The 22,528-nt window shown below is 58.2% G+C and overlaps 6 protein-coding genes across 6 annotated transcripts; 3 read left to right on the plus strand and 3 right to left on the minus strand.

The window, feature by feature from the left end:
• The first annotated feature begins 177 nt into the window (after nt 1-177).
• Nucleotides 178-4,160, plus strand: BJ171DRAFT_154832 (uncharacterized protein). The gene is made up of 13 exons (XM_053105825.1): nt 178-297; nt 461-474; nt 714-806; nt 947-984; nt 1,089-1,106; nt 1,216-1,303; nt 1,431-1,498; nt 1,708-1,959; nt 2,079-2,140; nt 2,215-2,345; nt 2,509-2,600; nt 2,825-2,991; nt 3,077-4,160. The coding sequence occupies exons 1-13, from the start codon at nt 226-228 to the stop codon at nt 4,106-4,108; spliced, it is 2,127 nt and encodes a 708-aa protein (XP_052965288.1). The 5' UTR covers nt 178-225; the 3' UTR covers nt 4,109-4,160.
• Nucleotides 4,161-5,105: 945 nt separating this feature from the next.
• Nucleotides 5,106-7,305, plus strand: BJ171DRAFT_154857 (uncharacterized protein). Its single transcript, XM_053105826.1, has 9 exons — nt 5,106-5,487; nt 5,699-5,782; nt 5,862-5,945; nt 6,053-6,136; nt 6,304-6,387; nt 6,490-6,573; nt 6,725-6,808; nt 6,931-7,041; nt 7,170-7,305. Exons 1-8 carry the CDS (start codon nt 5,199-5,201, stop codon nt 7,014-7,016), a joined length of 879 nt encoding a protein of 292 aa, XP_052965289.1. The 5' UTR covers nt 5,106-5,198; the 3' UTR covers nt 7,017-7,041; nt 7,170-7,305.
• A 2,072-nt stretch (nt 7,306-9,377) lies between these two features.
• On the minus strand, nt 9,378-11,701 carry BJ171DRAFT_476137 (uncharacterized protein; the record flags this gene model as incomplete). Its single annotated transcript, XM_053108816.1, has 4 exons — nt 9,378-10,120; nt 10,192-10,379; nt 10,452-11,575; nt 11,651-11,701. 4 exons carry the CDS (start codon nt 11,699-11,701, stop codon nt 9,378-9,380), a joined length of 2,106 nt encoding a protein of 701 aa, XP_052965290.1.
• A 314-nt stretch (nt 11,702-12,015) lies between these two features.
• Nucleotides 12,016-14,816, minus strand: BJ171DRAFT_154882 (uncharacterized protein). Its single transcript, XM_053105827.1, has 9 exons — nt 14,502-14,816; nt 13,967-14,336; nt 13,781-13,877; nt 13,526-13,666; nt 13,263-13,343; nt 13,022-13,106; nt 12,797-12,853; nt 12,510-12,673; nt 12,016-12,422 (listed from the first exon to the last, which is right to left on the minus strand). The coding sequence occupies exons 1-9, from the start codon at nt 14,653-14,655 to the stop codon at nt 12,321-12,323; spliced, it is 1,251 nt and encodes a 416-aa protein (XP_052965291.1). The 5' UTR covers nt 14,656-14,816; the 3' UTR covers nt 12,016-12,320.
• Nucleotides 14,817-15,384: 568 nt separating this feature from the next.
• BJ171DRAFT_600353 (sulfate transporter family-domain-containing protein) lies at nt 15,385-19,105 on the minus strand (the record flags this gene model as incomplete). Its single annotated transcript, XM_053115004.1, has 8 exons — nt 15,385-16,386; nt 16,525-16,927; nt 17,075-17,435; nt 17,559-17,790; nt 17,892-18,030; nt 18,209-18,474; nt 18,794-18,845; nt 19,079-19,105. The coding sequence occupies 8 exons, from the start codon at nt 19,103-19,105 to the stop codon at nt 15,512-15,514; spliced, it is 2,355 nt and encodes a 784-aa protein (XP_052965292.1). The 3' UTR covers nt 15,385-15,511.
• A 1,013-nt stretch (nt 19,106-20,118) lies between these two features.
• BJ171DRAFT_511146 (uncharacterized protein) lies at nt 20,119-22,461 on the plus strand. Its single transcript, XM_053111548.1, has 5 exons — nt 20,119-20,537; nt 20,692-21,220; nt 21,430-21,484; nt 21,690-21,984; nt 22,146-22,461. The coding sequence occupies exons 1-5, from the start codon at nt 20,202-20,204 to the stop codon at nt 22,362-22,364; spliced, it is 1,434 nt and encodes a 477-aa protein (XP_052965293.1). The 5' UTR covers nt 20,119-20,201; the 3' UTR covers nt 22,365-22,461.
• The last annotated feature ends 67 nt before the right edge of the window (nt 22,462-22,528 follow it).

Here is a 22,528-nt window from a genome sequence, read left to right on the forward strand (position 1 = left end):
GGGTCTGCTGAGGAATACGCACTGCGGGAAGAGCCAGAGCGATCCAGGTGAATGCTGACACACTCCTCGACTCGCCTTCCAAGTGGGATGCGACATCCTGGGGTGGCTGTCATGTGTTCGTGGACGGGTGCGAAGTCTGGCGCCATCCTCTGGGTTGTCTCTTGCCCATCTCAGCCAACCCCCGAGGGATCATTCGAGTCCCAGAGCGACGGTGCACACACCAGCATGGATCTCGCTGCGGCTCTCGGCAAGCGCCGGGTCATTGTCCATCTCGATCTCGATGCCTTTTACTGCCAGGTGCTGTCGAGCCGGCGTGTCCATTTTGTTCATCCATCGTGCTGGCAAACAGTCGCCTGCCGGACCCAGCGACTTGCCGCTGGAAAGCGACTCTGCGAAGAGCGCTTGACCGGGCCTCGACGCTCCATTGCTGATACGGCCTCCGTTCCCTCTCCACTCCCAGGTCGAGCATGTTCGGTGAGCGCCATAACGTTGATCTGCGATCTCGCTCGAGATCTGATGATAACAGTACCATTGGCCCCCTCCGTCGCCATCCCGATCGATCGCCCCAAAGTTGGCATTTCGTCGTTACTCCATGCCTGCACCGCGGCCCTTCCGGGTTGATCTCAATCCTGCTCATACTAGGGATTGCACTTGCCCGCTGACTGGCTCGTTGCGCCTCGTTGCGCCTCGTTGCGTTTCCGTTCGATCGCTAGCCTGGGCATCCCCCTAGAAGTTCCGTTGGCTGTCCAGCAATGGACCAATCTGATCGCCGTCAACTACACTGCTAAAGCCAGCGGTGTCAAGAGGTTCGTCATCGATTGATGGACGGTAGAGATGAGGCACGCACGAATCGAGACGGTGGTTCTTTTGCTGATTCCAATGTGTTGCCTCACAATCCTTCTTCCGTGCCCCCCCTTTGGCCGCCGGGCCTGATACGGCATGCCAGGCACGCCTTTGCGAGCGATGCACTGGCTCAGTGTCCAGGTGGGAAGGCTGATTCCGAGCATTGTTTGATGCCGCCATGGTGCGAATGGGGACTCGACATCCCGCAGATTCAAGACAGCGCTGACTTGTGTATTTCTTCCCAGACTTGAAGCTTGTCCACGGTAACGATTGCGTCTGGCTCTTTGATCAGCAATGGAGTTCGTAGCTCATGGCAGCAGCAACGCCAATGGTGGGATGGTGAATTGATGTGTTATCTCCTTCGGTGCCAAGTGGCCACATTTACCGAGGAGGATATTGAGCCCACATATCATCCGCGGCCGACATGGAACACCCACAAGGTCTCGCTGGATGTATATCGGTGAGACTGAGCGTCGAAACTGCAGCAGGCTCTCCTGGCAGCCGACATCAGGCGCAACCCGACATATCTGACACACATGATCGGCTCCGAATTGCATGCGGGCGCCTTGGCATGCCAAATCCATCAGACGAGCAAGCGTCAAGATCATGAAGCTGCTGCACTCGCTTTGTCCCAAGTTCCAGAAAGCATCGATCGGTGCGTCTCGGCTCTGTCACAATCCTTGATCGCCAGCATCTACAGCGTTGTTTGGGTGCTTCAACGCCGATCTATGCAGCCAAAAGTGACCACAGCCCAGGCTCCGTTATGGCGTTGCATCGGCCATCACTCTCACATCTTTACTTTTTGCTGTTCACCGCCACTCTGGATGTATACGCCTGGCCGCTATCCCGCGAATGCGATGGCAGATGAGGCATACATGGATGTCACCGATATGGTCTACTCCGAGATCAAGAAGACGCGGTTCTCCGACACCGATCTCGCCAGCGGACCGACTGTGGCTTGGGACGGCCTCGGGTATATTGTTGGTTTCGACAAGAATCCAGGGGCACCGATCGTGACCCATGGCTGGGCGGACTATCAGCTATGGGTCGGGGCACACATTGCCCAGGACTTTCGCAAGCTTTTGTGGGATCAGCTGGGCTACACTTCGTCATGCGGTATGCGCACAACCCTCCGGCTCTGGCTCGTACTCGACAGAGGAACTCGTCCGAGTATCTGAGAACGTGACGGCTTCAAACTCACGCAGCTAACTTTGGCGATGGTAACTGTGCGCCAGGCATTGCGCACAACAAAACGCTTGCGAAAATATGCTCTGGCCTTAACAAGCCGAACAATCAGGTAAGGTCACACACCTATCTTGGGCTGGTGTTGAGGAGGAGCCGATGGTCGATATCTGACATTCTTGGTGCCAGACCATCATGCGCGAAGCAGCTGTCGTGGATTTTATGCGGGATCATCCTCTCCTCAAGATACCCCAGCTCGGGGGCAAGCTTGGGTCGGAGCTGCAACGCGAGTTTGGTTTTGAGACAGCCGGCGATGTGTGGTAAGCACATTTGCACTCATCATCGTGAAGTTCTGAGGGGCCTGATGCGGTTCTCGGATGAGATACTTGTGGGGTTGCCGGCGGGCATGGCTGGCGAGCGTGTTGCCTTCGGAAGCGTCGTCCCAGGGCAGTGTCTCACGGCTCTGCTTGTCGTCACAATCAGGTCAACGTCAAAGGCGGCATTGTGCTCCAAGTTGGGAGAGTCGACTGGAGAGTGGGTATTCAACATCTCCCGCGGACTGTGCAGCTCGGAGCGTGAGTTTCAACCGGCTCGAGGCTTTCAGCCTTCCGAGAGACTGGGTCGCGATGCTTGTCGTCCATTCATGGCATGCTTTCATTTGTGTATACTCATTAGGCACGCAGTGATTCTGAGCAAGCGACTCGTGCTGTTCGCCGCTGGGTTTGATTCTTGTTCATCCATGGCGGCCTGGGAGCCTGTGGAGCTGACTGAGCCGCTCTTGACATCTCTGTATCTGTAGTGACCGACACGGTCGTGGTCAAGTCTCTTGGGACCAACAAAAACTTTCGCCCCGCAATCACCAGCGTCAAGGAAATGAAGCGCTGGATCTGCATTCTGTGCATTGAGCTCTACTTCCGACTCACAGAGGAGTTTGAAGAATCCCACCGATGGCCAAAGACGATGACGGTAGGCTGACATCTCCAGGGATATAGCGACTTGCAATCGACCAAGCGCGTTTCTAACAGATGTTTTGGACATAACCTCGACACAGATTGGTGTGTATCCTGCCAAGGACAGCGCCGCCACGCTCAAAGAGTTTTCAAAGGCACGGCCGATGCCTCCCCGGAGCATCATCACGTCCGTGGAGGTCCTGAAAGCCAAAGCACTGGAGATTCTCTCGGATGAGCAGATGCAAGGCTCGCTGCCTCTCAAGAATCTCGGCCTTTCGATGTCTGGGCTCACTGTCGAGACGACCCAAAGCGGCAACATCCGCGATATGTTCCAGCGGCTCGCCAAAGAAGAGTCTTCAGCCGGACACAACAAGCCAGTCGCACCCATTCGCTCTGACAAAATCTCGGGTCTGGATGGAGGTTTCGACAGCGTCGCCAAGTTCCCAGGAGACTCTTGCGATTCGTGCGATCCAGATGATGCTTTCGCTTCGGGCAACCCTTACCAGCCAGACGATGCTGAGGATCCATATGATACAGAGGTTCCTGACGACCCCCAATCCTCGACCAGCCGCACCACTGACTCAAGTAAAGAGCGCGCGACAGCCAAGGTGGTGGAGATTGAGGATGAGCTGCAACTCTGCCCACCGACTGGCCAAGACTCCGCTGTATCGTCATCTCGGATGAGCACGAGCACGAGCACGAGCGCACCGGCCCGGGATACTGTCGCGGATCGGCCACAGCCTATGTTGCTCATCCAAACGGATCCCGGCAGCGACTTCGACCCCATTGACGCTCATGTCCTCCCGCCCGATCTCTACCGAGTCTGTCAGGAGTGTGGCAACAGGGCTGTCCTGATCGAAGACTGGCAAGAGCACAGCGACTTTCACTACGCCCTGAGGGTCCAGGGCCTCCGGCCCGACGTTACAGGACTCATTCCCAAAGGCAGCCGATCTGTTGATTGCACCAAGAGCCCTTCGCCGCCGCCCACTTTGGCGCCAACCAGCAGCAGCAGCAGCAGCAGCAGCAGTGGAAGCAAGCGCAAGCGGCCCGCAGGCGGGAGCCATCAGGGGTCAGGCAGGGGTGGAGGCACCCACGGATCCAGGAAGCTCACACACTACTTTGGATCCAAGTGAGGCTGACCATCCCGTCCAGGACCATGAATACACGCGCGTACATTCACTGCATTCAAGAACGTCGCCCGAGCCCGTTCCCACGCCCAACAGCCGCGCCGGCTCACCACAACCCAGAGCAGCCGTGCTCCCGTTTTTCCTGCAAGGCCATCTGCCGTGTCAGGCGACCAAGAGCGCCCTTGCTGCCTCGCAACTCTGTCCAGTCGCAGCGGCCGCAGGCCGGACAAGCGGCGGGCGAGGCACCGCCGTGTTCCCGGTGCCGCGCTCCGTGTCGCGCCGGTGTCGCACATGCTCCACGTGCGGCCGCAGCTGTTCGTGCGCCACAGTGACTGTCGCCCATTATTTTGTCGTTCGGCCCGGTCTGCGTCCTGGTCTGCGACTTCCCCTCGTTGTCGGCCATCCAGCGATCTGGTCGACTCCTCCGCGGCGGTCTGTGCTTTGCCCCAAGCTCCGGTTCGGCCTGGTAAGTCGCTTGCCGCCGTCTGTCCATGCGGGGCGAGGTATCGCCTTTGATCGAGCGGCCGAGACAGTCTCAGGTCCATCGGGGCAGCCCGGGCGAGTCTGCGGGCTGCCGCTTGGCCAGACGAATGCCTCTCTTTCGCTTGCCCATCGTGCTTGCCGATCTGCGGACGCCTTTGCCGATCTGCGGACGTCCTTCCTGCTCTCCGCCCTCTCGACTGCACCTGACCGGGTCGCTAACCAGACTTTGGTCACACCCTGCATCGGATTGCTCCGTTTCTCTGGCTCTGGACGCCGGCGCTCCGACGCTCGTATCGACTGGCGACTGGGCGGCTCGACTCGGCAACTTGGCATTCGCAACCATCGAAACTGCTGCGGCCGTGGCTCCGTCTCTGCAGCATCCGGCCAACTCGATTCTTTGATCCATCTGCCTGGGCACGACCATCATCTGTCAACGTAGCAGCCGGCAGTCGTCGCCTCTGCCTCGACATCGGATTCCCCATCCGCCGCCTCGCCATTACTTGGTCCACACCTTGCTGGCGGACCCTTATCCGCCCTCGATAGCTGGTCGCCTCCTCCTCTGCCACCTCTCCTCTCAAGCAGCCGCCTTCGGAGCCCCATTTGTGCGTCTCGAATGTCCCGCAAGATCAAGCTCACTCGGCTGCCCCAGGACGTCCTCATCAATATGGTCGATTCATGCCCATCCTTAGTCGACAGATACACCTTTGCCAAGGTGCTGGGTCTCAAGGAGCAGATTGCGTCCACTCATCTCAGTGTCGAATATGAGCTCGACCAGGCCCTGAAGCGGATCCGCTCCAATGCCTATCGTGTCGATCTCAGCCAGACCACTATATACGATGACCTGAGGACTGTCGTGCACTTGATGAAGCTAACCTCCCACCGCACCTCCCTGGATTTTACCCGTAAGTGCACTGCTGGCCTCGCTCGCCATCGTAGTGGCAGGTGAATTGGTTTTCGCTTCTTTTGCCTCGACGGACTCGATGTTGCCCTCAAGACCTGCAGTGGAATCGCGGCCAATTGAGACCACACCTATCTGGGGGATGGCGAGCCTAACCTTCTCGCCTCGTTTCCTCGGTCCCATCGATACCTCAAACATGTCACTTCTCCCCAAAGATACATACATACATGTGCGCGGTGCCATCATCCTCTCGGATTTGCTCATGTCGGACTGCTCTCTCCACAAACTGGATCTTACGTGTGAGTCTCCTCGAAGTGGTTTGTGCGCCATCCGCTGCGCCATTGGCCGAACGACACACTAATCGACGCCCATCCTTAGACTCGTACATCAGTCAAGAGGGCACCAAGGTCCTCTTTAAGGCCCTCAAGAAAAACACATCGGTGAAGACGCTGATACTGAACCGTAGGTTTTCACCGCGACTGCCCCATAATAGCTGCACCCGTTTCGTGTGCATCCGCTTGCCCGTTTACTGACGATGATTGCAATCTGAATCACCCGCGTCTCCAAAGATAACAACATCGAGCCTGATGGCGCCGAGGCAATCTTCTCGGGGCTCTGTGCCAACTCGACCCTCACGCACCTGGATTTGAGATGTATGAACCGTCTGGCCCCGCTTACTCGCTCGTGACGCGGTCGCCTTTGAGTTGCTGGCGGATCGATCGACGATCTGCTGCTTTGCATTCGAGTGGGTATCTTGTCCCACGGCCAGGGATTGCATCGGGCCTAACTTCTGAAATGCGTATACTTTGCTCTGTGACAGGGAACCGCCTCCGCTACCACGGCGCGTTTTGGATCGCCGAAGCGTTGAAGGTCAACACGGCGCTGACGTATCTCAACCTCTGCGGTATGCACCCGGCTTTTGTTTGCCTGCAAGAACCGCGCTCGCGCTCGGCTGCGAGAGTATGTGCATCTCCGTCCCACTGAATGGCTGTGGCTCGCTCCCCAGGCAACCTGATCAGCACCCAAGGCGTCCACTACATGTGCCACACGCTCATCAAGAACTCGACTCTGACCTCCCTCGACCTGAGCTGTATGTGTCCATGCCTGCATGTCGGCTACTTGGCAGAGTGGCTGCTCGTGGTAGCTTCTTGCCATGCGCTGTGTTCTGCAACCGTCGACCGCCCCGGCTGTGCGGAGAGCGCCCATTTTGATCCTGACTGCGCCCTTTTGTCTGCTTTCAGGCAACGACATTGACTCCAGCGCTGTGGGGCCAATCCGCGGCATGCTCGACGCCAACACTGTCCTAACTATGCTGAATTTGGAGAGTGAGTCTTGATTTCCTGTCACTGCGAGAGTGTGCTGGCGGCAATCAAGGGATCTGTTTGGTACATATGGATGCATCTGTCTCCCCGCGATCCATCGCTGATATCCTCATCGTGTTCCGCAGACAATCGCCTGAGGGATCGAGACGTCGACACCATCAACAAGGCCCTCAGCGCAAACAAAACGCTGCTGACACTTGAGGTCTATTGAGAGCTCGTGCTTCTCGCCCAACACTGTGAGTATTGGCTCCTCAGGTGCTTGCTGTGGCGGCCCGCCTGGAGCCAACTCAGTCGACTTGGCCAATCCAATATCATGCTGTTGCTGGTTTGCTGGTTCTGACTGATCCATCCATCGCTCGTGTAGACACTTTCTCCATACCATCCGCATACCATCGTCGCCGTCTCAATACTGTGACTCTGTCTGGAGTGCCTGCTGCTTGCTTCCACTTGCTCAACACTGAGCCTCCGCCTCGACTTCTCGACGATCGCCATCACTGCCGATTTCCTTTTGGCCCTCTGTTTCAAGTCCATGCTATGGCAGACTCGCCATCACCATCGCCATCACCATCGCCATCACCATCGCTGCTGCACCACCAGCACTATCGTCTTCCACGGCATACCTCTGCCATTTCTTTATGCACCGAAACCAGGTGCGGCTGCTTCAAGATTGACATCGAGACGGCCATCTTCTACATCGCACACTGCCGCGCGACCACCTAACTTCTAGATGCAAACACGAGTTCCGTCCACATTTGCCCTTCGTTCTTGATATCTCTTTTGCTCTCTCTCTCTCTCTCTCTCTCTCTCTCTCTCTCTCTCTCTCTCTTACAACTAATCCGCCGCCGACTCTCTGTCTAACCCTCGTCGGCCATAATACTCTTGACCGACACGCCCATTGACGTCGCTTCCTTCGATCGTTCTTCTCTGGTGACCTTTCCTGGTCCTTTTTTTCCACTCCTCTGCACTTTTCCATTTCTTTGCTGCATTTGATTTCCATCAGCTTCTCTTCCCCTTTACTTGTCACCACCTCTTGCACCTGTCCTTAGCTGCCCGCCAGCGCTTCGAATGAAAGGACAGCGGCACCCGTTGGATGTCCAATATATCCACTCTATTTATTCAAAAAGGTCTTTCCCGATCTGCCAGCGAACACTAGATGCTGATGGAGCCGACTCAAATCAGAGTTACTACTGCGTCTGTAGTAGTGGTGAGCGCCATGGTGGTGGCGGTTGGCTCGCCGATAGCAGGCGTAAACCATGGTGGGAACGTGATGGCAACCGTGAAGAAGGATGGGGTCGTGGACGCTTCTGCTTGTGTGGGTGCCGAGGTCGCCGACGGGGTTGCGTGAGATGGCGATCGATTCGATGTTTTTGATAGAAATCCGGTCGATGCCACCGTGGCAGTTATGGCTGCCGTATGTGCTGGCGTTGGCGTTGGCATTGGACTGGTGACTGGGATGGTCGAAGAAACCGGCGGATAGATCGGGGTAGTGTCGCCTGCAGTGCTCGCCAGAGTGAGCGTTCTTTCTGTCGCGATCGATGTCATGGCCGTGGTCGAGGTTTGCGTCAGGGACGGAAGCATCGCAGAGCTCGCAGCACTTGGGATTGCTGTAGTAACAGCAGAGCTGCTCTGGGTAGCCGTCATGTTTGCAAGCAAGATGGATCCGGTCTCGACCAGGCGCACCGATGAGACAGTTTGTGTGGTCGGCAACAGGGGTGTCGACAATGACAAGATGCTAGAAGCTTTAGCCCTGTTTCCAGAAACATCTGGCGCTGCGATCGTTGATGGCATTTGGGCAGTGGTCGTGCTCGACAGTGTTCCAGCGGCTGCTGTTGTTGTTCCGACGACGGCTGAAATCTGGGGTTCCAATATAGACGTAGTCCTTGTCTCGGACGGAGATTGGATTGCCGTGGCCGATGACACAGTCACCACAGCGGTGATTTGCGTGGGCGACTGACCAAGTTTGGATAGGGATGTCGCTGTACTGGCGAGGGCGGTCAGGTGCACCGTGGCCAATGTCAAAGAGGATGGCGTCAACAGGGGCAACTGGAGCGTTTCTACAGAGCGGGTGAGTGATAGAGTTGTAGCTGCTGGGTGTTCGGAGACGGAGACGGGTGTCGAAGTCAGCAGTGTTGCATGTGTCTGCTGCGCTGTGCTGTACATGAACTCTGATGAAGCGGCTGTTGCGGCTGTCGTTTGTGTGGTGGCAAGTGTGGCTGAGCGAGCTGCAGTCAGCACGAATGTGGTTGGTGCTGTGACAACGAGAGCGACGGTGCTGGCTGCAGCGGATTCGCTGATGAGTGGTGATGGAGTCCAGGTTTTTGCGGTGCCTGCAGTGGTGGTCTCGTGTGATATCTGGTTTGTTGCTGGACTTTGTGGCAAGGCTGATGTTGGGGCTGTCGTTGTTGGAGTCGTTGACATCGCTACGGCCGTACTTTGCCACAAGCCCAGAGTTGAGGAGAGAGGGTACCCGGACCGGATCGAGTGAGCCGACGCAATCAAAGAAAGCGTTGCTGGTAAGTGGGTCTTGCTCGCTTCTTCTGCAGTGACGATGCTCGTTGAGAGGCTTTGGGTATCAAGCACAAACGCCGTGGAGGGGCTTGACACGAGGCTTGGGGAGGATCTTGGAGCAGCTGATACTGAAATGGGGAAGGTCGTCGACGGGGATGGTGGCGTCGCAGTTGTGGTCGACAGCGGTGTTGGGATGCTGGACACCAAGACCGAAGCGATGTGAGTGGGTATATGTGTAGTCTGCGTCGGTATCCCTGTGGAAGACAGCTTGGACACATCGAATGATGCAGAAAAAGTATGTGGAGTGAGGGACGGGATAGTCTGTGGTCCAGATGACTGCGGCTCGGATTGAGCTGGCACTGTCGCTGCCGGAATGGTTATTGTCATTACCGCCACCGAAGGCTGCGGCAGGAATGGCGTGGATGTAGGAATGGCCGATGGAGCCGATGGAGCCGATGGAGCCGATGGAGCCGATGGAGCCGATGGAGCCGATGGAGCCGATGGAGCCGATGGAGCCGATGGAGCCGATGGAGCCGATGGAGCCGATGGAGCCGATGGAGCCGATGGAGCCGATGGAGCCGATGGAGCCGATGGAGCCGATGGAGCCGATGGAGCCGATGGAGCCGATGGAGCCGATGGAGCCGATGGAGCCGATGGAGCCGATGGAGCCGATGGAGTCGCAGATACTGGGGGCAACGTTGCCGGAGGTACGGGAAGAGTGGGCACGTTGGATGGCACAAACGTAGATGACTGTGTTTCTTGGACACTTGACGCAATCTGGGTTCCGCTCTTGCCACTGATCGTCGGCTCAGCGACGGTAATCAAAACCGAGGTGGCTTCTGAAGCACGAGATGTAGAAAGAACGCTCGTGCCCATACCGAGCGATGCAGTTACTTGGGCTTGGTGCACCGTCGTAGTTCGCTCAGCAGTCTCGATCATGGTGGCCGTGAGCCCCGGTTCGACCGGAGCGATGGTGCTGGTCCAAGACTGAACGCTTGCGTGAATGAATGTCAAAGTGCCGGAGCTGTCGGTGCCTGTCGACTCGGCGGCCGAAGGTGCAGTTGGCCTGGTATTCTCGTTCGTGGCTGTAGGTGTGGACAACATCGCTGATCGATCAAAGACGTTTGTGGTGACATACGATGCAGGCGAGGATGCTTGGTAAGTGTTTGTGGTGGATGGGGGCGCTGCTTTGGATGCGGGTGATGATACCAAGGGCTCGGTTAGAGTAGGGCCTGTAGCTGAAAACGAATGGCTCCAGGATCGGGGCAGTACACGATGGGTGCCGGAGCGCATGGCAGCGATTGGGGACATGGTTGCTGATCGAATTTTGTGTGCTGGTTGGACAGAGGGACTCGGCTCAGGAGATGCTTCAGTCTTGGTGACTGTGTGATCTGGAGCCGCGGGCTCAGGGGACAACAGCGTCGAGGTCGTAGATGTTGATATGCTTGGGGATGTTGCCGCAGACCGGTGCACAGGCTGGTATGTTGAGTAAGCCTCACGGGAAGTTGGTGCTTGAGTTTTGGTGAAAATAGTATGCTGTGATGCGGCTTTGATGGTCGTCACATGCGCTGGCGCCGTCGCTGCAGGCGACTTGGACTCAGCTCGAGTGGACCAGAGCGATTCTGTCATCGTCAAGGGCCTCGTAACGACCACCGGCGCCGTGGTTGACCGGCATCGAGACCGCCGTGTGGGACTGCGGCTACAGATCGCGGAAGATCCCTTGCGGCCAGAGTGGAAGGATATCTGGGCCAGATTACGGATCTTGTTGGAGAGATCCAACTGGTACTGCGAGACGAAGGGCGTGGGAAGTTTGCCTCCAAGCAGCGGACCTCCAGCGGCCTTGATGCCGGCGATATAGGAACTCAGACTCCAGACCGTCTTGCACTGCGTCCCGTAGATCTTGAGGTCGCCCGCGGGCAGGAAAACAGCGCAATACGGGCCCTTGTCGATCGGGGACCACACGCCGGTCCACCAGTTTGGAGTGGATGTGTCTTCGTTGATGGTGTAGAGATTGCCGTCGCTCCCAAGGAGCAGGCTGTAGTGCGATGCCGGATGTGCCGTCCCATGAAGGGATTGCCAGATCTTGACGCCGTCTTTGACGTACCGCACATCGCCGTCGGGCTCGAGGGTGAAAGCGTAGGTGTGGTTGTGCTTGCTGTCACGCTCGAGCAAGTATGCCGGCGAATAGTGCTTCTCGCCTGCCTTCAGGACGAGACCCTGTGTGGGACTGCACAGGCCGCACGGGGAACCCAGGGTCACGCCCTGTTTACCATGAGGGTAGTGGTCAGGGACGTTCTGATGCAAGTTGGATGAGCGGGCATGCCCGAGCTCGCTCACGATAGCCAGCACGATCAAGTAGAACGACAGGATGGCAGCGGTGCGTGGCATGGCAAGGCGATCAGAACCGATCCTGGTTGCTGCCGGGCATCCCCAATGCCCCTCCCCGGTCTGATATAGAGACGCACGAACGATCTCGGGCCAAGTATGCGAGCCGGCCGGGCCAACCTTCCCCCCCCCTCAGAGAGGCCTTCAGCACCAGACCCGGCGGGCTTTCCCGCCAGCGCCATCTTCACCGACTGTTCCAACGGCGCTATCCGAGTCCTCCCCTCAAGACTGGTGCGCACCAATGTCTCACAGCCCAGGCTGCTGCTCGACCTCAGGTGTGCCATCATCGTCATCCCTCGCCGATACCATCCCGGCAATCACTCGAAAACGCGTGTATTTGCAGAAAGCTGCGGCTCGACATGAAAGTGGATGGATCGGTCGATCGCCTGGCTTGGCACATCGGGAAGCAGAGAGGCGGGCTCGTCGTGATTGCTGCTGGGCGCGCTCGGGCATGACTCCGAATCCAAATGAACTTCGCGGGCTCGGCTCCTGCGCAAATCTTGCCGTCAAGACGGTCCGCAGAGATGGGTCTGGTCGGGTCGGGTCACATCGATGGCTCGGGCTACTCTGCCGGCCAGACGAAATCCGCTTGGCGGTGAAACAGCGGTCCGGTATATGCGATCTACAAATCGATCTCGGAGAGCGGCACAAAGCCCTTCTGGGTATCCAGGGATGTGCCCTGGGTAACCTCTCGCACATAGAGCCCCTCTTGGCTGAAGAAACCCTGCGAGGATGCAGCCCAGTGAGGGCGTGTGTCAGCAGATGCAGCCGGACTGGCACCCACGCCGACGGGATTGGGTAGTTTGCTCACCTGGGTTTTCCATGCTATCATCTCTTCTCGGGAGAAAGGGCCAAAGAGCTCCTCAGAGGTCTCTCCCCATTTGTACTCGTACATAACCATGCCGTCGACAGTCGCTTGGCTGCTGGCTTTGCTGGCCTCGATCGGAATGGGCTCTCCGGGTTTCCAAAAGTCGTCTGGATCGATGGGTTGCCAGCACAGGTATACGCAGTGAGCTTGGGCCGTTGGCCCGGAGTCGTGCAAAAGCTGCCGCTTCATTTGCCTTTCGAGTGCAAAGCATGGTCTGGCTCTGTACTCACCGAGCTCTCCGTCAACGCGCAGGCTTCGAACGATTTGTTCATAGATCAAGCTGTACACTTCTGAGAACCAGCCGTGGATAAAAGTAGCACAAGAGCAGTCATGGAATGAGCAACGCATGCCGTTTTGACCAATCTCGCCCTTTCTGCTGTCCGCGCCTTCGTCGCCGTCGAGTCGGTGCCAGAAAGGAGCGCGGGCAGAGTATGTGCATCGGTTGGAATACGGACCGAACTTTCCAAGCGACATGAGCTGATCTGATATCGAAGTCAGCTCCTCCAGTTGCTTGATTCCTTCGACCTGGGCTTGTGCATCCTGGAGTCGCGTGCAAATGCAAGATGGAGGCGCCTCGGTGAGATTTCCGACAATGAGTCAAACTCCCGGAAAATCATGGATGCCACGGAGGTGCAAGACACGGAGCTGGCGCATCATCGGACATTTCAGCTGGCCCTCGTGCCGAGATGCCCATACCTCCTCCGGCTCCATCTGGTTGGACTTTTTGCTTTTCTTCCAAGCCGGCTGGCGTTTCTTGCCGCCCAATCGTTTCATGGCCTGTGGATTTAGCGTCAGTCTCTCGCTGCTGCCGATAGTGATTGTGCAGGCGGATCAACACTCCTTTGAGACAGTACAGCCTCCAAAGAGCAGCATCCAAACACGCTGATGCATAAGAGTACAGCGACTCTGGCCGAGACCGATGGCCTTCTGGCGGACTGGATCTTGTGCGGCGCACTTACCATCGGAATCGTTTCCTGTGGCTTCATAATGTTCAGAGCGCGCTTCCAAAGATCGTTGGGGCGCAGCGACTTGAGTTTCTTCTCCATGATTCTGTTCTCGGCATCGGATCGGGCTTCGGCTCTCCGATGGGCCTGGCTAGCCTGGTATCGCACGACAGATGCAATTCCGTGAGCCACGACGAGGCGCACAGATTCGAGCACGAGCTAACGACGACGATCCTCGGGCCAGGAGAGACGACTCTCGTGATACTGTACCTTTTCGATGTCGGTCTTGGAGACGCCCTGCAGCCAGTTGTCGTGCATGAGATGCTCGTCCTTCTTCTCGATATAGTGGCCGAACTCGTCAAAGTGTCTGAGGAGAGAGCATTGGTTTCAAAAACCCGGATGGCGCCCGGCCAACACACTCAAGCCCAACCGGCGGCAAACGACGAATGCGCCTACCCGTCCTCCAGTTCGTCGTCCATATTGAGGGGCACGATCCGGATGCCGTCCTCGGTGAAGTCGGCGTCGGGGCCCTCGACCTCTTGGCCGTCCAGCATCTCGTCCAGCGCATCGAGCCGGTCGATTTTGCGCTGGTTTTGGGCTTGGCGCCGCTTTTCTTTGACATCCGAGAACATATCGTCGTCGCCATCGCCGTCGCCGTCGTTCTTGTTTGCATCCGCATCCGCATCTGCATCCTCTTCGTCGTCATCGCCGCCGCTCTTTCTTGTTCGTCTGGCACCATTTTCGTCGTCGTCGTCATAGTCGTCATCGCCCTCGTCCGAGTCCGAGGCGTAGCCTTCGACCCGGATCGTTCCCCGTCTGGGTTTGGCTGAAAGAGAAATCTGTATCGATCAGTCTGGATGCAGCGTCCATGCGATCGGCGGTCGGTTTGGTTGGGTTCAACCGAGACTTGGGCAGGGGCCGATCCGACTCGCTCGCCCGGCCGGCTTCGATCTTGTTCCACCGGGGGATTCCAGGCAGAATGACACTGTACCTATCTCCAGGTCTTCGGCATCATCCACGTCGTCTCCAGGGCGGGCGGCCAGGTCGGGGTCGTCAAAATGCAGAGGGTCGTCGTCCCGGAATTTGACTCGCTTGCTGGAGGACGGCCCATCGAGAATCTCCCGCGAACGCTTTTCGGAGGACATTGTCGTTGGCTTGATATGAACACCTGGCGTCGGATATTAGGTTGGCGCTGTTCTGAAAAGGGCTGTCGCAAGCCTGTGATCGATTCCGCCCGAATGTTGCACTGGACCTGCAGATCTTGCCTGGGGGGTTTGCAGGGTCTGTTGGGCGGGAGCGACGCGGGCGATCGGGCAAAGGCAGAGTCGATGGATCGAACCGGATGGGTGAATCGGGGCGACTGCTCATCCACATGCTCTCAGCGACCAGACCGCCACAGGACAATAGGTCTCTACGAAAGCGCATAGTCGTTACCACGTGTATCAGCCAATGTGATGGTATGAGGCGTATGTATTCAAGATCCGGGGAACCATCGCCAACGGTCACCAATGAAGGGGGGGGCTGTTCGTTTCATACGATGGACCGTGTATTTTGGAGGGGGGTTTGGTGGTGCTTTTGTTGGAAGGGATAGGTGGAGTGGACAAGGGACAATAGAGATAATAAAAGCACATACACAAAAAGTAATGACAGACACCTTCGAGCAGGCGAGGGATGAATGGGCGGGTCGGTACGGTGCGGTGCGGTGCGGTGCGGTGCGGTGCGGTGCGGTGCGGTGCGGTGCGGTGCGGTGCGGTAGAGGCAAAACTGATTGGGTTCGAGGAAAGGAACAGAAAGGCCAGGGCATTCAACTGGCATGCACAGCCGCGAACAGGGCACGAGCGAGAGAGAGGGGACGCTGATTGCAAGTCAAAACAGCCAAACGGAGAGGGCACCGGAGGGGGATATGCGAACAGGTCGCTCAGGGTCGGTGCAGGACAAAGGAAGCAGATGTGGTCGGGACAGTTGGAGTGAAACCACAACAGCGGGGCTGTTCGTGGGCGCTCATGCAAGAGACTGAGCAGCATACGACGTGAGCGAACGCTCCGACGGTGTGCGACGGGTGTTGCGCTCGTTCACAGAGTTTGTAGGGCTCAGATGGAGGGGCGACGGTGGGAAGTTGGCAGGGGCAGACTGGGTCATCACCGGCGTTGGCGGGGACAGGGTGTCGGCGATCAGGATGGCACGGTTCAGGGTCGGGTGGAACAGGTTGATGGAGGAGATGCGCTCGGGCATGACACTCTGCAGCACCTTCTCGTCCTCGACATTGGCCCAGTTCTTGACGTCGGCAGCATCGAACGGGGTCTTGACGACCTGCTCGAGCACGCGGCGGATGTGATCCTTGACACCAACAAAGTGGAACACCACAATGCGACCGGTGTAGACTGACAAGTCGCGGCGCAGATCGAGCAGCGCCTGGTAGCCCGCAGAGTCGATGTGGTTGACGCCCGAGAAGATGAAGATGACGGCCCGGAGCCGGGGCAGCTCCTCCAGATACGGGGTCTTGATCTCGCGGCGGGCCGACTGTTCCTCAGTGTCATCGCACCACAGACGGTCAGCCGGGCCTCGTTTCCGGGAGCCGTACTGGGTCTTGGCAGTGAGCTCGCTGAGGAACTGGTTGACGGTGTACTGGGCGTTCAGGTAGGTCAGCGATTCGTCCATGTGCAGGATGAAGATGCCAGGCGAGACGGTGCTGGAGATGTCGCGAACGTCCAGGACAGTGGCATCGCTCTTGCTGCGACCAAAGAGAGTGTGTCGGGGACGGGCAATCTTGAGGAGACTGATCAGAGTGGCGATCGAAGCCGACACATAGACACCGGTTTCGACCGTGGAGAAGAACGTTGTGAAGAGCGCAATCATGCACACGCTGAGATCGAGAACTGGAGAAGGTGGGGGTGATCGAGTCAGCAACATGTCCCGGGATCAGACGCAAGTGCACCGGCTCGTTGACACCAAAGCAGCAAGGAAGCACTGGGCATTTGCAGCCAGTCACGGCCGGTCGGTCGGGAGATACTTACTGCTGACGTTGTAGTACTCGATGAACACATGGGGAGGCGATATGAGATCGGACATGGCAGCGATGATGATGGCGGACAGCGCCGAGCTGGGGATCCAATACATAACAGGGGTCAGGTACAGCAGACCCAGGGCGACGATGGCCGAGGTGATGAAGCCGGCGGCTGGGGTCTTGACACCCGAGGCTGCTTTGATTGCAGATCGCGAGAACGAGCCCATGGCCGGGTAGGCGCTCATGAAGCTTCCGATGGTGTTGGTGAGGCCGACGGCAATGAGCTCCTGGCTGGAGTTGACATAGCGGATGTAGCCAAACTTGCGGCCAAAGGAGCGGGCGATGCCGACGTGCTCGACCAGGGCCACGATGAAGACCGAGATGGCGGGCTGCCACACACGCTGGAGGATGGGCTGGAAGAACGAGGGTGCGAGTTAGGTTTTGGATGTGAAGGCGAGGTGGATGGCATGGCACGCAGCTACGATCGAGGCAGACTCGAAACTTGGGCGAACATGACAGCAAAAGCCGGGGTCGGCGGTGTGGGAACCTGAGAGGCTCACCAAATCAAGTCGGGGCGTCGTTGGGGTCTTGAAGCCAGCCGGGATGGTTCCAACAACAGTATAAGACTTGGCGGCGCTCGGAATGTACACCGAGAGCAGGTAAGAGATGAGCAGGCAGATGGAGAGCACAATGCCGTTTCTTGCCAAGCCAATGTAGTGGAAGACGCGATGCTTTTGGCCGAACTTGTTCTTGAGGATCAGAAGCAACAAGATCAAGACCAACGCAGGGGCGCCCCAGGCAATATCAAACTGGGTGGTGCCAATCTTCTGAACAATGTTGACAATGATGTTCTGCGCGGGCTGGGTGTTGGTGTCGATGCCCTTGATGCCCAGAAGCGTGGGAGTCTGCTGAACGATGACACTGGATGGCGGAGGGGCCAACGAGTCAGAACAAACACATGGGTGCCGATGGAGACCAGAGCAGGACCAGAGCAGGACCAGAGCGGGGCATGAGAGCGAGACGCAGCCGGATAGGGACACATACGTGAACGCAAAGCCAGTGGTGAAGCCCGTGATGACGGTGGGAGGGATAAAGTCAACGACGACGCCGAGCCGAAGCAGGCCCGTGAGAAGCTGGGCGATGCCGACGACAAAGGCCAGAGTGATGGCGAAGGTGGTGGGAGGGAACAAGTCGTTTCCGTTGGCATCCTTGTTGGCGGTGACCAGGATCTGGGCCGTCAGCAACGACAGCACGGCTGTCGGGCCGATGGTGATGTCTGAAGATGGGCAGTCCAAGCAAAGGCAGTGGTGAGGACGGCGTGGAAGGAGGGAGTGCATTGCACGGATCAGCCGCCTACGACGTTTTAACGAGTCCTACCTTTTGTGGTTGCAAAGAAGCCGTAGACCAGCAGGCCGATGAATGCACTGTAGAGGCCGTATTCCGGCGGCAGGGTAGCGATCTTTGCCTGGGCCAGAGCCTGCGGCAGGATCATGAATCCGACCGTGAGACCCGTGATCTGCATGCGGAGAGCGTTTGTGCAGGGTCAGTGTCCATGAATGGGAGGCAGATGGTGCCTGCCCGTATGGCGTCCAGCGCCGTGTGCTGGACTCGTGTTGATGCTGGGAGATGTCGGAGTAGTGGATGCCGAGATACCGGGATGGCCAGATGGCCAGATGGTAGAGGACGCGACGTACCAAGTCACCAATGAACCATTGGAAGTTGTATCGAGTGATCCATGTGCGGATGGGGAAGAGCGACTTGACGTATTCGATCGATACTTTGTCAAAGTGGCGGAAAAAGTCAGAGCTCTGTCTCGAGAACTCGTAAATCTCGGTATGATCAAACTTGGCCATGGCAATGTGCGGCGGAGAGCGGGTGACAATGAGAGGTGAGTGAGATGGGGCCAATGGCGCCAAGGAAGGGAAGAGGAAGAGACCAAGCTGAACGCTTTCGACGGGAACTGGTCAATTCGTTGCGGGTTATCCGGAGGCACGGACGGGCCAGCTTTATAGGGGCCGCCGCACCTTTTTTTTCCCCCCAGGATGCATCGGCATGGGGGCAGGAGGGGTGTGGGTTTTGTGAGAGGTCAAAAGTCGCAATGGCAGCCGCGAGCACACGTGCCACGCGGCGGCTCAAAGGCGCGATGACGCCATTTCGGCCATGAGTCCCGAGATACCGAGCGAACGACAGCCTCATGGGCTGGGCGATGGTGTCAGCGCCGACCACAGCGAAGCCACCGACGATCCCACGCAGCGCGCACGCCGGCGGTCAGAGCGCACCTGGATGGCCCGAGTTGCTTTGATGATCGCGCAGGGGAGAAGCCACGGGCGGCTGTCGGGAAGACAAGATAGAAAGCAAAGATCGGCAAGGCAGGCAAGGCAGGCAAGGCAGGCAAGGCAGGCAAGGCAGGCAGGCAAGGCAGGCAGACCCAGAGCAGCCTCCCACAAGCCATGCCGTGCTTTGCAAACAAACTCTGAAGTGCTTCTGGCAGCTCGGGTGAGGGGGAGGCAAGGCAGGTGTGTGCCCGTGTGGGTGATTTTGGTGAGACGTTGCTCAGGACGCACCCCGGTCAGAGATCGGGTGCTGCTCATGCTGCTCATGTTATGGGGGTTGCATAGCCCGGAGGCAGCACAGCAGCGCATTGGTGACTCGTAGGCATTGTTTGCCGAAGGAAATTGAGCAACCCCGCGGGGTGTGGCCGAATGAATGCTCCACAGAGCATGTGTCCAAGAGACATCGTCATCTCCCTGCACATCCGCGGAGCATGGCCAGGGAAGGTTGGAAGCCAGCACAGCAGAGCCGTTCAGCTCGGCCAGGGGGGAGGCGAGCATCTGGTTTGGATGGCGAGAGAGACAGGCCAACAATCGTCGATACCGCCTGGATCTGCACTGTTCTCCCTGCCCCCGATAGTCCGCGGGACGACACAGCGAAATCAAGCGCGCCGGAAAATGGGCCACACCGCTATCTTTGTCCGAGCCGCACTTGACCGCCGGCGGCCGCAAAGCATGTCTGCCACGCTCCGGTTCTGGGTACTCGACCGCATGGACAACAACAGCATGGGAGCTGCACCCGGGCAGCGGCCGTCAGGCCCTCATGGCCGGATGCGTGGCCACGGCAAACAAGGGGGGTGTTCACGGTGTGCAAGGTGTGCAGCGCTGAAAGAGAGTCGAGGATGGTGATACTGAACGGGTGTCGGCCGGGAGTATGTGCTAAGAACGGACTTGGAGACGCTTGGATGTGCACCGGCCGTGGGAAGGAAATCGAGTGTTCATTTGGAGACAGTGTTGGGCATCGATCCGAGGTATGTATGGGGTCCCTCTCCTCCGAATGCGGTGCATTGTGTCTACGCTCGCTCCATCTGGGTTCTACCCCTTTACTTCGTCTGCATATCCGAGACGATCGCACTCGCACCCATGTTCGCACCCATGTTCGCTTGTGTTGCTGGCTGACTCGGTCGCGGCCAGCCACAGACTGGCACGGCTGCGCAGCACCTTGCCGCCGTGTGACAAACACGCTGGCTGCTGCGCATGTCGCGCCACACCCGCGTCGCGTCGCGCCCATCCACCGGCGGTGCCCTCGCCTTGGGTTGCAGGTCCGTCCAGCAATCCCTCTTCCTCTGCCCTCCTCAGACCGGCACCCACCACCACACCACAGCACACCACCACCGCCCAAAGCGCCAGCATCGCCATGAGCAGCGAAGACTCTGAGCAAAAGCCCAAGACCATCTCCGTCGGCCGTGTCGCCACCCTGATGAAGGGCGGCTCGCCCGCCCTCAGCCGCACCGACTCTATCGACTCCAGCGACTCCGAGGCCATCAAGGGCGTGCTCTCTCCTGACCCGGCCGACTTGCTGGTCGACCGCTTGAGGGGCTGGAAGTCTCTTGTCGAGAATCTGATCGACAACTTTGAGGAGCTCCAGAAGGGCGAGAACCATATGACCAGCGCCCACAAGAAGATCGTCAAGGTCTGGGCCGCTCCCTCGGTTGAGCGGGATACTGTCTTTGGACTCGACAGCTGGGCCCATGTAAGTCCAGAGTGTGGCGGCTCCCTTTCTGCACAATTGTCGGCGGATGAGGCTCGGCTGTCATTCGAGGCGCATCGGCGTCGATGGCAGTCCGCAAGCCAGAGCAACAAGCCAAAGCGCTCGCTAATTCGACTCTCTCCTGCACTACCCTCAGACCGTGGTCAAGTCCTTCCACGACAGCTCGGTCACCTTCCAGGCCCAGCACGATGCCATCGCCAAGGCCCTGGACACCCAGACGGTTACGAGCCTGAGCTCGGTCCGAGCCGAGATTCGCAAGAAGCTGAGTGCTCTCGAGGACGAAAAGCACAAGCGCGATAAGGAGCGTCTCCGAGACAAGAAGGAGTTCCAGAAGCTGACCGATGCCCTGCTCCGGTCCATCAATGCCCATCGCAAGACCGGCGGCGACGTCACCAAGCTCGGTGACCCCTGGATCAACGACATCAATGTCCGCCGCCATATTCTCGTCGCCCAGGGCAAGCACGAGGCCCGCATCAAGGTTGTCCAGGACTCGATCCGCGCCTTTGAGATCTTTGAGGCTTCCATTCTGCGCAACGTCAAGAATGCGATCGAGGGAATTGCCTCGCTCAAGATCATCCAGACCTCCCGAGCCGAGCTCGCTGCCGAGCTGAGCAAGATTGTTTTGGCGCTCAACATCGAGGCCGAGTGGGCTGCCTTCCGTGAGGGTAGGGAGCTGGACCTTGGACACCGGTGGCGTATGGGCGACCTGTACAGGATGGGTTTGGTGGTCTGCATCCTGAATGTGCCCTGTGACGAGGTTCTGTCGTATGTCAGGGCGTGCGACCCGAATGGCTCGTACTGTGGTCGGCCAGTGCGCTGGCATCCTCTCAGACCACACGATTCGCTGCCATGGCTGACTCGTTTGTCATTCTAGGCTACCTTTCGACCGCGTCCCTGCCGGAGACGATTGATATGTCGTATGAGGGCAGGTCAGTATCTCTGCTCCCAAATCGCGCGTGCTGATGGGCTGGATCACTGTTCCAGCAAGCAGCATTCTCCCTGATCCACGGACGGTCGTCCCTGTGTGGGCAGTCCTGTGTGGGCAGTCCTGTGTGGGCAGTCCTGTGGGACAATCAAGGATGCGAAATGTAACCAACGCTGCGCTGACGATGCCGTCCACCTCCTCGGTTCCAGCCAGGACCCTCTCGTCCAAATCGTCAAGAGTGGCCTTATCCAGCGCCAGAGCAAGGGCCTTATCAAGTCCTACAAGGAGCGCTACTACATCCTCACCGCCGCGGGCTACCTCCACGAGTTTGACGAGCGTCCCCACCTCGAGCGCGGCGACGAAATCTCGCCCAAGGACTCGATCTTCCTCGGCCACTCGACCCTCGGTCCCCTCGGCCTGAAGGACCGCAAGGCCACCGAGTGGACTCTGACGGAGAAGAACGAGGAGGCCAGCGTCTTTAAGCGCGGCAGCCATGTCTACAAGGTAAGCATGCGTTCCCATGCGGCCGGCGTGTTTACTGTTGGACGGTGCTGATGGTGCTGATGGTGCTGATGGTGCTGATGGTGCTGATGGTGCTGATGGTGCTGATGGTGCTGATGGTGCTGATGGTGCTGATGGTGCTGATGGTGCTGAATGTCCGCCAGTTCAACGCCAACTCGCTGAACGAAGCCAACGAGTGGTGGGCCGAGCTCTCTCGCCTCTCCAAGAACACCTTGGCGACCGTCGACCCCTCTGCCGCCTCAACTCCGGCATCGTCTGCCCCGACCTCCCCCGCCCCGGAGCGAAAGACCACTGAAACTACGACCGAGAAGACGGAGCCTGAAGCTGCCCTCCCTCCTCCTCCCGTTGCCAAAGAGCAGTAGACCTCTGAATGAAACGAGATACTGCATTTTGCGGCCAAGATGAACCACATTTCTTGTTTCTGAATACATTTACTGTGCCCCACAGCATCACCCTCCACTGAGCAAGTTGCTCAGCCGATATGAAATTACAGAGCGAAACGATGGAGCATCGTGGGGGGGGGGCA

Source organism: Polychytrium aggregatum, assembly GCF_025602895.1.
Source record: "Polychytrium aggregatum strain JEL109 chromosome Unknown BJ171scaffold_26, whole genome shotgun sequence".
Lineage (NCBI taxonomy): Eukaryota > Fungi > Chytridiomycota > Chytridiomycetes > Polychytriales > Polychytrium > Polychytrium aggregatum.